This window comes from Gracilinanus agilis, chromosome 5 (assembly GCF_016433145.1).
Source record: "Gracilinanus agilis isolate LMUSP501 chromosome 5, AgileGrace, whole genome shotgun sequence".
NCBI classification, from domain to species: Eukaryota; Metazoa; Chordata; class Mammalia; order Didelphimorphia; family Didelphidae; genus Gracilinanus; species Gracilinanus agilis.
This window is the reverse complement of record NC_058134.1, coordinates 46255702-46272896: the sequence shown is the minus strand read 5'-3', so window position 1 is coordinate 46272896 and position 17195 is coordinate 46255702. Positions and strand designations below refer to the sequence as shown.

Genomic DNA, 17195 nt, shown 5'->3' with positions numbered 1-17195 from the left:
AATGCTTAATGAGTTAATTTTTAGAAGAATGAACTAGTGTATTTTTCAAAGTAGTAGGTTGATTATATCTTTATTTCATTATTATAGTTATAATTGTCATTTACATCAATTATAGAAAACTGTTCATTTTTTCCTATAAAAATCTGGTAACTCATGAAATAGATATTTAAAAATAACTCATAGTAAAAACAGTAAAAACTACTCTAATCAACTTGGAATCATTGAAGTAAATAATATAACAATAAAAATTATTACATCTTACCACATTGGTATGATCTCTGAAATAAGACTCAGCATAACAATAGAAGATGTATTCTTATGCTCAGAAGGTGAATCCATCCTACCAGGTGGTAATTGGAGATTTACAATCTTCCCATCTTTAGTAGATCATATCGGAATCAGCGAGGAGCCATATGAGAAGATTACTTGGTGAAAACTGGTTAACCAAATAATAACAGTATAATAGTTAAAGATGAGGCCTTTTTGGTATTTTAAGTAAGGAAATGACAAAACTTCAGGTCACTAGAATATATTCAGACATTAAGGTGTGTTAGTCATCATTGGTTCTTGTCCTTCATATTTGAAGAGGACCAAAATGACTTTACTGGTGGTGATGTCTTTTGACTTGATCATAAATTGGATTTCAGCGAGGCAGCATTGCCCCTACATCATCAGCCTTACTCTCTCTTCAGAGATCTAGAAGTCCAGTGGCCAGAAAGATGGCCTGGATGTAGTGGATGGCCCTGGCTTCTGGGATGTCTGACCCAGCTCTAAGTATGCCACAGCACCCACTTTCCTCTGCCTTTTTGGGCACTGGAATAAATTGGTGTCATCAGTCCCTTCTGCCAGGAGGAGGTCTTCATATGCTTGGGGTAGATATGTCTCTTCCTCATGGGGGGTTTGAGACCTGTTGGTTACCCTCAGCTCAGTTTAGCCTACCTTCCAAGATGGTTTACCAGTAAGCACTGGTGGCAAGTGGGTACCAAAGGAGGATGAACAGCCCTGAAAAGGGCATAGCAAACACTCACCTAATACCCCGTTCACCTCATAGAATGTTAGAGCTTGAAGGAACTTCAGGAATGACCATTTAGTTTCTCCTCATTTGAAGAAGAGTAAATTGAAACCAGATAGGTGAAATAGCTTGGTCTTTGCCAGAACCCAGGTGTCCTTCCTAGGGCTAGCACTGGTAGTTTTCTGTTGGGGTCCTTATAGTATGAGAAGGTGTCTTTCCTAAGGGTCTTGGGGTGAGCATTTTTGGCATGAAATTGCAAACCTCATTTGTGACTTAAAGTGAGCAGGAAAAGAGCTGGATGAGAAAAACCTAGCTGGTTAAGTGAACTGTGTTAGAGCTTTGACAGTGGAAAACCCAGATTCTGTTTAGGCCTTTACATTGACTTTAGGGATGGGTCCACTTCCATTGAAGCTTTGGTCTTTATTTTCTCAGCCCTATGAGATGCCAGAGTAGGAAAGCATTGCTTCACAGTGTTTGCAGAAAGTAGAAAAACTACTTAGTCTGTTATAGAGTTGCAGTAATCTAATATTTTTTGAAGTGACATTCTCACGGACATCTTTTAAAAAGCTTTTCATTTGTCAAATTAGAATGAATTCCCAAAGCATTGACATCACAGATTCACTATTATTTCTCAAAGAGAAGAAAGTTGAATATTGGCTTGTTTTTTTTAGATGAAGAGTCCATATTTATCTCAGCAGGACATAGAGGCCAAAATGAAGGAACTCATCTATACTGATGCTGACCTTGTTGTGACTCCAATAATTGATAATCCAAAGGTATGAAAAGATGTAATACTCATTGTGGGAGTTCTGAAACCAGCATTTTTGAGCAAAATTCATTTTGATTTGTGCATGACCTTTTTTTAAAACAAATTTAATTTTAATAAATGTTTAACTTGAATAATAATACAGTGAAAATATATCCATTGAAAATATTCACTTTATGCAACTTCATTAGCATTATGTTTTAATTCCTTGAAATGACTTAGGTGGAAAGGTCTGAAGCTGTCCAAGGAAATACAAGTCCAAGAAGTGGAGGCATTTCTCTTGGGCTTTCTTTCATTTCCTTGATTTTTGCTCTAACCTTCTCTCTTCTTCTTCTCCTAATTTCTGTCTCCTTCCTTATTTCCTTCTGATCTTCTTTTCATATACTCTGTTCTGATATTTTTTGCCTGTTGTTGATCTGGTGGATATCCTGTCCTCTGTCTGTTACCTATTATCTTTTCCTTCTTTCCAGTCTACATATTCAACTGCTGAGACTTCCCTTTTTTTGACTCTTAGCTTTAGTCATTTCCTATTACTCCCTCAGTCCATTATCAATCAGTCAGTCAGTAAGCATTCACTGAACACAGTCTCTGGGCCACATGCACCATCTGTGTTCCTCTCTGGGTTGAGCTCCTCTGGGTTTTACTGCTCTCTTTTACCTTCCATTTTTCTCTTTAACTGTCCTTAATTTCCTCTCATTTCTTTTTTTTCCTACATTTCTCTACTCCTTATTTTTTAAGAGTTTTTTTTTAAGTTCCAATTCTAATCCCATTCACTCTTTTTAAAAAACATTTATTAATATTCATTTTTAACATGGTTACATGATTCATGTTCCTACTTTACCCTTCGCCCCCCCCCCGCTCTCCCCCCACCCATGGCCAATGCACATTTCCACTGGTTTTAACATGTGTCATTGATACAGACCTATTTCCAAATTGTTGATAGTTGCATTGGTGTGGTAGTTCAAGTCTACATCCCCAATCATGTCCACCTCAACCCATGCATTCAAGCAGTTGTTTTTCTTATATGTTTCCTCTCCTGCAGTCCTTCCTCTGAATGTGGGTAGCATCTTTACCATAAATCCCTCAGAGCTGTCCTGGGTCATTGTATTGCTGCTGGTACAGAAGTCCATTACATTCTATTTTACCACAGAATGTCAGTCTCTGTGTACAATGTTCTTCTGGCTCTGCTCCTTTCACTCTGCATCAGTTCCTGGAGGTCTCTCCAGTTCGCCTGGAACTCCTCCAGTTTATTATTCCTTTTAGCACAATAGTATTCCATCACCCGCATATACCACAATTTGTTCAGCCATTCCCCAATTGAAGGACATACCCTCCTTTTCCAGTTTTTTGCCACCACAAAAAGCGCAGCTATAAATATTTTCGTACAAGTCTGTTTATTTATGATCTCTTTGGGGTACAAACCCAACAATGGTATGGCTGGATCAAAGGGAAGGCATTCTTTTATAGCTCTTTGAGCATAGTTCCATATTGCCAGCCAGAATGGTTGGATCAGTTCACAACTCCACCAGCAATGCATTAATGTCCCAATTTTGCTGGATTCCTCCAACATTCATTATTCTCCCCTCTTTCATTTTAGCCAATCTGCTAGGTGTGAGGTGATACCTCAGAGTTGTTTTGATTTGCATTTCTCTAATTATTAGAGATTTAGAACACTTTCTCATGTGCTTATTGATACTTAGATTTCTGTACCTGAAAATTGCCTATTCATGTCTCTTGCCCATTTATCAATTGGGGAATGGCTTGATTTTTTTATACAATTGATTTAACTCCTTGTATATTTGAGTAATTAGACCCCTGTCAGAGTTTTTTGTTATAAAGATCTTTTCCCAGTTTGTTGTTTCCCTTCTGATTTTGGCTACATTGTTTTTATTTGTACAAAAGCTTTTTAGTTTGATATAATCAAAACAATTTAATTTACATTTTGTAATTTTCTCTAACTCTTGCTTGGTTTTAAAATCTTTCCTTTCCCAGAGATCTGACAAGTACACTATTCTGTGTTCACTTAACTTATTTATAGTTTCCCTCTTTATATTCAAGTCATTCACCCATTCCACTCTTTTTTTTAAATCCTTCTCATCTGTCTTAGAATCAATATGAAGTATTGGTTCCATGGCAGAAGAATGGTAAATGATAGGCAATTGGAGTTACATAATTTGCCTAGGGTCACACAGCTAGGAAGTGTCTGAGATCAGATTTGAACCCAGGACCTCCCATTTCCAGACCTGGCTCACTCTTCAGCGAGCCACTTAGCTGCCCCTTGTTCACTCTTTCACATATCTCTTCATACACCTGGAATACTTTTCCTTCTTCCCTCTGCCTCCTGTAGTGAAAGAAGAGCTAGTATTGGAATCAGGAGATATGGATTCAAATTCTGACTCACACACTTACTAGCTGTATGACCAGGAGTAAGTCATTTAACCTCTCTTCAACTCAGTTTCCTCATCTATAAATGTGTGCCATTGTTGTCCTTGTTGTTTTACCTTTTCTTATTCCTCACAGGACAGTTGCAAGGAAAAGTGCTTTGAAACCCTTAATTCACTATATAAAATATAGGGTCTATAAATATATCAAATTATTATTCTAATCCATGAAGGTTCTTTGCCTTCCCTTCATGCTTTTCTGAGAAACTCATAACAGTGACTTTTGAATCATTGTTGGCTAATTAATTTGAAAGTTCATCATGTATAACCTTATGAAATTACACAGTTAATTAGTTTTTTAAATTCTTATTTACCAACCACCACTGTTGTATTTCGTATAACATTTTAAAAAGAGAATAAAAAGGAAACATTGAGTACCTCACGAATCCGTTGTCCCCCTGTCCAGTCATTAGACAGGAAGAGACAGGTTTTGCCAACCCATTTTCCACAGTAGAAAACATTTACCATTACTCAATTGACTGAAAGATGTAGAGAACACAAGATCCCATTGTTCTTAGTGTTTGACTTTTGAAAAAAAGTGAAATTAAATTTAAAAAAAATTTTTAAGTCAAATTTTAAAAAGTCAGAAATCTTATTTAAAAAAGTATTCGATTTGATAGAATAGATACAACCTTAACAATTCTCTTCCTTCAAATTGTTCCCCATCCATATTTGAAAATTATAGAAGATTTCTTGAAGCAATAACAATAGACATGACCTTGTCTGATGTGGAGGAAAATCACTACTTCTCTTGGCTCCACTTTCTGCATTGAAAAATGAGGGAATTGGCCAAGGAGGCCTGCTAGGTCCCTTCTGCCTCTAAATAATGGTCCTGTGTTCTGGGAATCCAGGATTTTAACTGTAGTCATAGAATGAAACCTCCTTGATGACATCCATGTCTTCCAAATGGCCTAGAATATTGTATTGCACCTAGTAGGTCTTTAGTAAAAAGTTACTGAGGGAGCAGCTGAGTGGCTCAATGGATTGAGAGTCAGGCCTAAAGATGGGAGGTCCTCGGTTCAAAAATCTGGCCTCAGACATTTCCTAGCTATGTGACCCTGGGCAAGTCATTTAACCTCAGTTACCTTACCCTTATTACTCTTCTGCCTTGGAACCAATACCTACCATTGATTCTAAGATAGAAGGGAAGATTTAAAAAAAAGTTACTGAATCAGTTAGTTAATCAATAAGCAATTGTCAATCACATGCTGTGTATGAGACTCATTCTCAGGCCCTGGGCCTACAGAGAAAAAAAAAACCCAGAAGAGTTCCTGCTCTCAAGGAGTATAAGTTCTATCAAATTACTTAGTTATTTGAATGAGTTTATAAAGTATTTGTTTTTATTTGTGATGAATGTTTTACATTATTAGCTAAATGTTATCTCATATTAAGTGCACATAAAGTTTTGAATAAAACTTTTTTTTAAACACAGATAATGAAACATCCACCCATCAGATTTGATGTGAAAATCCTTCATTTACCAGCATATTCAGGTATGTTTCTGGAGTCGTCTTTTCACTTAGGTTCTCGTGTGGCAGTATTTTCTAGGTGAACGACTCTCCTTCTGCTTTTGCTGATTATGCTTGTGTGCCTCTAATCCCTGATTGGGTGACCATTTCATGTACATTGTGGATTACTGGGGAGAAACAATACATAGACAGAAAATTAAATTCCCTTTTGGAGCCAACCCAACCGTCACATTAACTAACTTGTTTTAGACCCGTTTCCATCCCGTCTGAAAGGATAAATCCCTGCATGGAGTGGAGGATGGCTCATTGATGAGTGAGGAGAATTCTCCTGGCGACTGAATCGACAAAGTGTATTAGACGGAGCGGTGGATTGGGCCAGGATGTCTGCTTTGGCGTCCTAACCCTAAAACTCCCTCTGTGGCTAGACACTTGCTGTTTTTTGTTTTTCTTTTTGCTCAGGACAACAAAACTCGGCCCTTGTCAGGCTTGAGTCTGCACAGGGCAGGGAGTCCGCGGGGTTCACCCTTGGAGGGCAGGGAAGGCCCCTAGCTCAGATGGTTGAGGATATTAAAGTTTCAGTTTCCTGGCCGGAGCCTCTCTGGATAGCTTGGAAGCAGCCAGTGCTCATTGTCCATAGAAAGCCGTAGTGATAGGACCCAGGAGGATGCAGGTGGGACCAGGCAGAGCCGCAGACTTCCCTCTGAACATGTGAAGAGGCTTGGAATGGACCTTCAAAGGCCTGATTCAGGTAGCAGGGCTGGAAGAAGGAGTAAGCAAAAGAGGATCCTGGTGACAGAAATACGGACATCCAAGGCAGAACTTAGAAGAGTCGCTTCATAGCAACTACCAGCAAAACTTGCCCCCCAAAACAGCTGCTTGACTCCTGTAAGCACTGTGAAACGGTGCTCTGAAGGAAATGGGAGCCCCAGAGGAGGGGGTGGCCAAGTGGCCCAATGGCGCAGTCTGGCCCGACCTGTTTGGGGGTGGCTTGGGAGGAGGGGCCAGGCTCTTTGGATGTGAGGAGGCTTTCTTTGTACTTTTGATTTTACCACTCGAATAGATCTCCTGTTTTATTGATGCGGGCACCTTCTCCATGGACACAGATCGATGGCTTTCGATACTACTGTGGTAAAAAACAGCCGTCCTCCATGATGACCCTCTCAGCCCTTGGGGAGGTTGGTTCTTGGCTGCCAGTCGCTCGGTCACCACAGGCACTGTGCCAAGGGCTGAGGATATAAGGATGGGAAAAAACATGGTCCTTCCCCTCAACGAGGACACACAGAAACAACTCTACATACAGGATAGGGGATGATCGTCCTCGTGGGAGGGGTTGGGAACATCCCTGAAGAAAACAGCGCTTGAGCTCGATCTTGAAGGAAGTGAAAGAAGCTGGAGACATGCAGAGGCAGAGAGAGGCTTCCAGACCTGGGGCATAGCTGGGGCTTTGGCGCCGAGCTGGGAGATGGCATCTCACACTGGAGGAACAAGACGTAGACACAGCTGAATCCCTTGTCCCGGCTCACGCTCGAAGCGTTCCCTGCTCCTTGGGACCTGCTAGGTCTCCTCTCTGGAGACTCCATCCTGGAACTCAGAGCCGCGCTCCTGAGCAGAGTCAGGCTTTGGGACTGTGGGCGGCCTGGGACATGCTCTGAGCCAGAACATTTACATCTTGGGCTTGGACTCTCATTCTGTCCATTGTCTAGACTTAGACATTGCAGCCTGACCTTCCGAGTGTGTATCCACGTGCTCTTTTCTGGGGAGCCTGGCAGCCCCAGACTGCTCTAAAAGCAGGACTGAGGCCCGGCAGGAGGCAGCCCACACTAGGAAGTCATCCCCCACCGGAGGCCTGAGCCTGTAGGCTCCCAGCAGAGTAGAACAGAATGTTCACATGGTCTCACTGGAACCCTTCTCCCCCCCCCCCCCAAGTCCTTCTCTTACATTTCGAGAAGCAGAGCTTTGTGGGGAGCTTCTGCTTCCCAAGAACAGGCATGCAGGAAGCACCTCCTGTGGCTGGCTCGGGTGCCAGGCGCTCCGGATACACATTCACATCAGCAGATGCAGGCATGCGACCTGAATGCGGGTGTCATGGAACCGCAGGGAGGCGCTAGCCCTTGGCAGCTGAGGAAAGGCCCAGCCAGGGGGTGGCGCTGGGGCCTGGAGATGAGCACGCCGTGGGAAGGCGGATGAGACTCGGGATGTAGCTTGTTGGAGGAGTGACAGGTAGGCCAGAGCCAGATGCTGAAGGGCTTGGAATACCAAATGGAAGAGTTCTGACTCAGGCTGGAGGCAAGTGGGAAAGAGCGGCAACCTGCCCAGGCCTGTGCTTAGCTCTGGGGAGGACAATGGGAGAGGGGAGACCCTGAACCACCCCAGAAATGCAAATCTGATGAGCTCCTGAGTGAAGATGTAGTGGGGACACCTACATGGAGAGGAGCCTCCTTGCCGGTTACTCTATTAAATAGGGGTTGGTGGGGGGCAGCTGGGTAGCTCAGTGGATTGAGAGACCTAGAGATGGGAGGTCCTAGGTTCAAATCCGGCCTCAGACACTTCCCAGCTGTGTGACCCTGGGCAAGTCACTTGACCCCCATTGCCCACCCTCATCAGTCTTCCACCAAGGAGCCAATACACGGAAGTTAAGGGTTTAAAAAAAATAAATAAATAGGGGCTGGTGAAAGGACAGACTTTTATGGAGAGGGAGTTGGGAAACATTCTCCATATTGAAGGTGGTAGAGTTCACATTTTTTAATAGACGCAAAGCAGAGCTGCTATTTATAAAAACAAAATGGATATTTATCAAGAGTGTAACATGTCTTCCTTTTAGACCCCCCCTCCCTTTTTTTAGAACATATTTGGGACATTATTTTTATAGTTTACTATGCTGGAAGGTTAGCCAACTATTGATTCATTTCAAAATTAAATGATTTCTCATTTCCTCAAGTCTGATTTTAGATTGTTCTGAAGATGAAGGGATCCATGAGAAGTGGGTGAGATGTTTAGTAGAAGTTTTATCAAAATCTTGTGATGACAACAAGACTGAGGGCCTTTTTGCCAAATGGTTTAATTTTCAAGTGTCGTTTATTTGTGATATTAAAGGTTCATTAGCATTCATTTGTATTCCTTTTCACTCCTGCCACTGAGTTTCTTTTCAGACAGTTTTTTCTTTGAGAATGATGTGGGAATCTTGGACATGTATTGGAGAACCTCTATAAAAATCCTTACTCTGCTTGTACCCTAGTACTCATGTGCCCAGAAGCAAATCACTTAGCCCTTATTGAACATGTTTTTCTTGTCTGTAAAATGGGACAGAGGAAGAAGAAAAGATTTAGACTAAATAATTTCTAAAGTTCTCTCAGAAGCTGTATTCTAGCAGCCTGAGGATATCTTTCTCCCCCCCTTTTTTAATTTAAAAAGTTTAAGGGGCAGCTGGGTAGCTCAGTGGATTGAGAGTCAGGCCTAGAGACGGGAGGTCCTAGGTTCAAATCTGGCCTCAGACACTTCCCAGCTGTGTGACCCTGGGCAAGTCACTTGACCCCCATTGCCTACCCTTACCACTCTTCTGCCTTGGAGCCAATACACAGTATTGACTCCAAGACGGAAGGTAAGGGTTTAAAAAAAAAAAAAAAGTTTAAGCTATTTATTTTTTAACATTCTTCCCTTTTAACTTTTACATTCTAGTTTCTCTTCTTTTCTTTCATTCCACCTTAGCCACTGAGAAAGCAAACAATAGGATATCAGTTATATATGTGAAATCATGCAAAACACATTGCCATATTAACCATGAAAAAAAGGCAAAAAAGTGAGGAAATTGTACTTCAACTTGCATTTGAAGTTATAAGTTCTCTGTCCGGAGGTGGATAGTGGTTTTTGAGTATGATTTATTTGGCATTGCCTTGGATCATTGTACTGATGAGAATAGCCAAGTCTTTCATAAATGATCACCATTATAACATCCATCTTCTCACTTTACTCTGCATCAGTTCATGTGGGTCTTGCCATGCTTTTTTATTTCTTTTTGATTTATTTAGAATATTTTTCCGTGGTTACATGATTTGTGATTTTCCCCCACCTCTTCCCTCCCCCCTCCCAAAGCTGACAAACAGTTCCATTTGGTTATACATGTATCATTGTTCAAAACCTATTTCCAATAGAACCCCAGTCCTATCCCCATCGAACCACATGATAGATCATAGGTTTTTCTTCTGTGCTTCTGCTCCCACAGTTCTTTCCCTGGATGTGGCTAATGTTCTTTCTCCTAAGTTCCTCTGGATTGTCCTGGGTCATAGTAGAAAAGTCCATTACATTAGATTGTGCCATAATGTATCCACCTCTGTGTACAATGTTCTCCTGGTTCTGCTCCATTTGCTCTGCATCCTCTGGAGGTTGTTCTAGTTCACATGGAATTCCTTCAATTCATTTTTCCTTTTAGAACAATAATATTCCATTACCATCAGATACCACAATTTGTTTAGCCATTCCCCAATCATTGGGCACTACCCCCCAGTTTCCAATTTTTTGCCAACATAAAAGGTGTGGCTATAAATATTTTTGTGTGACTGAGTGTTTTTCCTTTTTCTTTGATCCCCTTAGAGCATAAAGTCCTAGTAGCGATATTGCTGGGTCAAAAGATCTGTACAGTTTAATAGCCTTAGTTCCAACTTGTTCTCCTGAATGGCTGGAATAGTTGTTTGAGTTGTATTCTTAACACCTTTTAGTCAGTTGTATTGCCAAAAATGTGAAATGTTATAGAATAGTATTTATGAAAGTCAATTTGTTTCTTTTGACTATATAGCATCAACACAATCATGTCTGACTTTTTGTGTCCCCATATGGGGTTTTCTTGAAAAAATCTCAGAGTGGTTTGCCATTTTCTTCTAGCCTTTTCCTTCAGACATGACTGAAATACTCAATTATTTTTTAATTTTAGGTTTTAGGATGATAACCTTTATTATTATTATTATTATTATTATGTTTTAAAATATTTATTATCATTAGGTTTTGGTAAAATAATAATTATAAAATTATAATCACAGAATTATTACTAGTTGTATGACCCTGGGCTAGCCACTCATTCCATCTGCCTCACTTTCCTGAGTGATGTGGCCAAATTTGAACTCCGGTCTTCTTGATTCCAACACCTACACTAGATCCACCGAGTTACCTTGGATAATGTCCTTGAGACATTTACCTTTCTTTTTTATACACAAGGTTCAAATGAAGTGAATTGGAGCTCCATAACTAAAAAATAATGAGAGACTTAAAAAGAGTTAAAATGATAGTAATAACTCACATTTATGTAACTCTTTAAAGTTTGTAAAGTGCTATATTTATATTATCTCATTTGATTCTCTTAGCAAACTTGTGTGGTGGGTTCTTTTATCTTCATGCTACAGATGGGAAAACTGGGTCTGAGAGAAGTTAACTGACTTACCCAAAGTTTCACAGCTTCTAAGTGAATGTAGCTAACTTTGGAATGTTCCACATTCTTATTTTTGGACTGTGACAGTGTAAGGCAGGGACTACTTTTACTTTTGTATTAATTACTGATTTATCGAGACTTCTTTTTGTTTGTCACTTAGTATTTATAACTAATCTCTACTCATTAATATGCTGTTAAATCTGTTGAGCTTTCACTTTTAATGTTTTTAAAAAGTGAGTAATATGAGGGAGTGGCTATAGGTGCTCAGTCGATTGAGAACCAGGCCTGGAGATGGGAGGTCCTGAGTTCAAAAATGACTTCAGATACTTCCTAGCTGTGTGCTCCTGAGCAAGTCACTTAACCCCCATTGCCTAGCCCTTTCTGCTCTTCTTCCTTGGAACCAACACACAGTAATTAATTAAACAAATAATAAATTTGATTAATTAATTTAAAAAGGTGGAAGGTAAGGCTAAAAAAAGTGAGTAATATGAAGCACAAAAGGTTATGAGGTCAGTCACTTTTCTTCATTTTTAGGAATGACTTTTTGTTATGAAAGGCTATGAGCTTTTCACACAGCCTTTTGCTTTTCTTCCCTCCAGCGGAGAAGTTAGTATTTTTAAAGGAAGCCGACTGGCAAGACTTTTTACAACAAGTTTGTACCCAGCTTGACACCGGGGAGAAGAGCACGGCTGCCTCCCGGGCCAAACTCAATCTGCTTTGCTATCTGTGCACTATCGCCAACCACAAGGAGCTGGCTGGGAAGCTCATCCACTCGCAGCTGGTAAGGTACTTGGGGGAGAAAAGTGGGGAGCCAAGGCCACTGCAGAGTGCTCTGGAGGGAAGAGGGAGCACAGTGCCAAGCTCTGCGCTCTATGGAAACGGGCCAATTCAGTTAGAGAATGAAGCAAGCATTAAGAGTTTTTTTACTCTATGTGTGTGTGTATCATAAACACACACACACACACACACACACACACACACACACAGTATTCCATGTGCAGCACTCCTGACATTGTGCATTTCACTGTAAAAAGAATCAAAACCCTTTTAAATTCCTTCCTCTAAGTTACCATCAGGAAACTTTGTCCATTTATTTTTCTTTATGTGATTGTAGTTAATATAGACTGCCTTCTTCTAGTGTTTTTTAAAGGTGTTTTCAAATTTATCTGTATTCCTCATATCTTTTATCCTAATGGAATTACAGTATTACATTTCTGTAATTAAAAAAAAACCCCTATTATTGAACACTTAGTTTGCTTCCTGTTCTTTTGCAATAACATATAATATTGCTATCAAGAACTTTGAATTGCTAGCTTTTATTTATTTATTTGTTTTACTTTGGATAACACTCTCAAGATATGTTGCCAACAATGTAATGATTGAGTAGAGGAGTATAATTATTTTTGCAACTTATACTCTGTTCTGCCAGATTGCTGGACAAAAAAAAATTAGACAAATTTGCAATTCTACTGGCAATGAATAAGTGCATCGGTTTCTCTATACCCCAGGTAATATTGAATTTCATTGCTTTTATGATTTTTGCCAGTGTGATAGGTTTAAGTGAGTACCTTAAAGTTGTTTTATTTTGCAACTCTGGTTATTAGTGAGGTTGGGTGTTTTTTGAAGTAATTGTTAAAATTTGTGTTTGCTTCTTTAAAAATTATTCATGCCCACTGGACATTTTTGCATTGTGTACTAGGAGTTATAATTGGGACTTTTCAACAGTTCCTTATGTGTTTTAGATGTCAATTTTTAGTTATTATTTCCTACAAACATTTTTCTCAATCTAATATTTTCTTCTAGTTACATTTTTTCTTTTGAGTATTTTTTAGTATAGTACATCCATTGTTAGAAATAATTACTTTCACTTGTTAAGTTGAAAATAATATAAAATAAAAATAAGGCAGGAAAGTATCCCTTCCAAAATTGAGACAATCACTTTATTCTATTTTTCTCTCTTTTCTAGAGTTCTTTTTTATGTTTAAAGTTTCTCATTCAGCTGAAATTTACTGCAGTTGGCATATGACATAACAAGAGGGCCCAATACCATATCTGTCAAATTACTAATCATTTTGTCAAAGTACATATTGAATACAGATTCTTTCTTCAGTTGTTATTTTTTAAAGGTTTGTAACACTAATCTTTTGTATAGATTTGGTATGATATTGGACATATCTCTTCTATTTCATTGATTGAATTATTTTTTGCCTTGTGCCAGAGAGTTTTGATGTTAACCCTTTTGTGATATATCTTCAAGTTGGGAGTGCCAAATTCCTTTCATCAGTCACCTTTTCTTTCCATGTGACCCTTAATATTCTTGCCCATTGTTTTTCTAGAAAAGGCTTATGATTTGTATTTAGTTCTATAGGGACATATTGTAGTATTTTGATGGATATCAATTAAGCATGTAAGTTATCTTGGGAAGTTATCTTTTTCCAATATTAATTTATCCTATCTATTAACATCTAAGGTCCTCTTTCATCTTGGTCGTCATAGTTTTATAATTCTTTTCTAGCTCCTGTTAGGTCAATCCCCACATATTTTATAGTTTTTATTGTTGTGAAAGAAGCTTTTTTTATGTTGCTTTTTTTTTTTAATCCTTAACTTCTGTGTATTGGCAATGGGGGTCAAGTGACTTGCCCAAGGTCACACAGCTGGGAAGTGTCTGAGGCCAGATTTGAACCTAGGGACCTCCCGTCTCTAGGCCTGACTCTCAGTCCACTCAGCTACCCAGCTGCCCCGTGAAAGAAGCTTTTTTAAAAAATCTTTATTGCTAGTAAATAACAATACAAAAGATTTTATGGGTTAATCGTTAATCCTATAACTTTACTGAAATCAGTTATTTTCTCTATTAATTTTTTGTTTATAATGTTTTTATTTTCCACCTAGACCATCATCTGAAGGGGGAGTTTTGACTTCTAAAGTTCTATGTAGTTTGGTCATGATAATTAAAAAATGTTTTTCTTTTATTATCATGCAAAACACACTTCCATATTGGTTATTGTTGTAAAAGCATATTCATACATAACCAAAACCCTCAAAATAAAACCAAAAATAAACTGATGTGAAAGATAGTATGCTTTGATCCACATCAACCTGAGTACAACAATTCTTTCTCTGGAGGGTCATGATAATTCTTAATTTGTCTCCTACTGTTGGCACACTTATGGCATTATGGCTCAGCCAAGACTTATTCCAGTTACCCTCAGAAGTCCTTCTGGGAACTAGAGTCAATTAGTTTAGGGAATGAGCTGAAAGAATCTCTGTTTGTTCACTGTCAGGGTTCCATTATTTTAATTCTTTTTCCTATGGGTAGGAGATTTTAATATGTAGGAAGGAATTGAAACTCTTATTCTTAATTTTATATTTTCATATAATCCACCTGCCTCGTACTCATCTGTCTTTAAGTCCCCATATTGTTTTATGGAAAAGTTCATGTTTTAACTAAGTATTAAAGAATATTTATAAAACTTGACACTGTTCACATATATTCTTTATATTGTCTTATTATATAATAACTATTTTGATTTTCCCCCCTAGATGCCAATGCTCATCCAGCAGCTCCGAGCAGCTCCAAATTGGGATATGTAAGTAACGTTTTCATTTTCTTAAGCATCATGTTGCACTGTATTTTCACTTCTTTTTTACTTTATATTGACTGCGCACTCACAGCATGGCAGGTGTCTCAAAGAACATAAAGCTCTGTGAGAGACATGTTATCTTTCATCTTATCAAAGATTTATACCAAACCCTCACTGCTTACGATTATAACTTATTCCAAAAGTGTTAGTCTTATGGGACATAGAGACTTGAACAAAATTTTCCTCAATTTTAAGATTTGCATTAGCTCTTAGAACTTAGGAGAATGTTTTAAATTTTCTTTTTCGCAATATGAAAATTTTGTCCTGGGAGTAAGTTGGCTTCTTTTGTAAAATGTATTGTTTTTGCCTATCCTTTCCCGAGGCTGCCTTTTGTTCATTTGCTTATTTTTTTGGTACATTAATGATCAGTATATAGAAGGCATTGTGCTAGACGCTGTGGGGGGACAAAGCAAAAACTGAACAGTCCCTGCCTTCAGGGAGCTCACATTCTACTGGCAGGAAGCAACATGTACTCAGAAAATTAAGTATATGCAGAGTAATTTTGGAGATGTGGAGGAATCTAACTGCTGGGATGGAATTGCCCTGGATTCCAGGAGGTGGAAGTTGATGTGGGTTTATTCCCAGACTATGCAGAGGTCTGGAGACAAGAGGGACAATATAATATTTGGGGAAAAGCCATAAGGCCCATTTGACTGGAATGCAGTGGAAGTAAGGGAAAATAATGTGAAATCTGTCAAGAAAGATAGATTAGAGCTCCATTGGAAAGGGCTTGAGATTCCAAATAGAAAATTCTGTGTTTTATCCTAGGTTTTTTCATTGCTTTACGTATTCTCTTCTTCAGTGCCTTTCTGCTTGTTTTGCCTGTAGCACAGATTTTCTCTATCAACATTTTGTCTGATCTCCTTGCTTTTCCATTCTGTTTAGGGTCATTTCTTCCTTCTTTCTAAACACATCTGGGACCCTGCTATTAGGGTACAAGTGGAGCTGTGTTACAACAGTGGTAGGGAGGGAAACAATTTGCTTCAAACATATTTACAAATCTTGTTCCCCTTGTTTTTATTTATTTCCTTCCATTTTTTTTCATAAAAGTCATTAAAAGTCTCAGAGAATACAAGTACAAAAGAGAGTTGCTGCCCTCCAAATTCTAATTCTAAATAGCGAATTATAATTCTATTACTTAATTATATAATACATATATATCATAATCTTAATTAGGGAATTATAAATTAGAATATAATTCTCATTCTAATAAGGGAAGACCATCCATAGAAGGGATTTGTGGCTAAGGATGGATATTTCCACTGGGAAGTCACAGGGGGATCATGATAGGGCAGCTATTGGCATGCCCTTTCCAAGAATGATAGTGTCAATTTGATTACTGTTTGCAAGGCAAGAAGTGGAAGAGGGTGAGGGAAGAGGAAGGATTTGACAAAGGATGCATGGGGCATAGGAAGGAGAGCAACAGCAGCTTGAGTGTGCGGAATTGGACTGTGCTGGTTAAGAAAAAATCATTGATCAGTGCCGGATGGAGCCCTAGTGCAAGAGCTGGAAGGTTCTGTTCCAAGGAGGAGCAAGGGCACCGATATGGCCAGAGAGTAGCCCTAAGCATGATGGGGTAAGGTGGGAGGAGTTAGGAATACTTGAGAATAAATATAAAACCATATATTTGGGCTAAAAAAATAAGACTTTGAATACGATGGAGGAGATATGGTTAGACAGAAATTATCTGAAAATGATCTAGGGATTTTAATGAATCATAAACATAAGAAGAATCAACATTTTATAGTGGCAGACAAAAACTAATGGGAGACACTGGGACAAGTCACAGCTTCTTAGTCTCAGTTTCTTATTTGTTAAGAATGTAGTTAAATAATTCTTTCCCTGCAAATATTCCTTGGTAGCTTTTTTTAGAATCACTTAATACAGTATATGAGAAGGTGATTTGAAAGCTATGAAGTGTTGCATAAACGTTGTTATCATCATATTCTCTCACATGTGCTAGGCAGTAGAAGGTGCTGGGTAAATATTTATTGAGTGAATTACTTAATTTTGTGTATATTTTTTAACAGCATTTACCATTCAAACCTAAATCCCTAAGTTAGGAAGCAATCACATGGTTTCAAAAATCATTTCCCAAGCATTTAATACTTTAGGTCAGTGGTTCCCAAACTTTTTTGGCCTACGGCCCCCTTTCCAGAAAAAAATATTACTTACCTCCCCCCTGTCACATACTATCACTGCCCTCTTACAGTTATTCACTGCCCCCAAATGCTCCCCCTGGATCGCTGTAGTACCCACCAGGGGGCGGTGGTGCCCACTTTGGGAATCACTGCTTTAGGTACATGTTTGATATGCTAAATAAAAAATAATAAACAAAATGAAACAGTCATATTAGACATTCACTTTCCTGAGCCCCAATCTTCTATCACAAGCTGCATTTTAGACTTTTCAGACTAGATGCCTCCCAGGTATATCTTTCTCTGCACAGC

At 38.9% G+C, this 17195-nt stretch overlaps 1 protein-coding gene across 1 annotated transcript in view; it reads left to right on the top strand.

Annotated features, from left to right (window-relative positions):
- Nucleotides 1-17195, top strand: part of ULK4 (unc-51 like kinase 4) — a 660820-nt gene that overhangs the window by 49216 nt on the left and 594409 nt on the right. Inside the window, exons 13-16 of the mRNA XM_044679671.1 lie at nt 1684-1788; nt 5652-5712; nt 11704-11885; nt 14645-14691. Of these exons, the coding sequence (XP_044535606.1) occupies nt 1684-1788; nt 5652-5712; nt 11704-11885; nt 14645-14691 (395 nt within the window). The remainder of the gene's footprint in view (nt 1-1683; nt 1789-5651; nt 5713-11703; nt 11886-14644; nt 14692-17195) is intronic.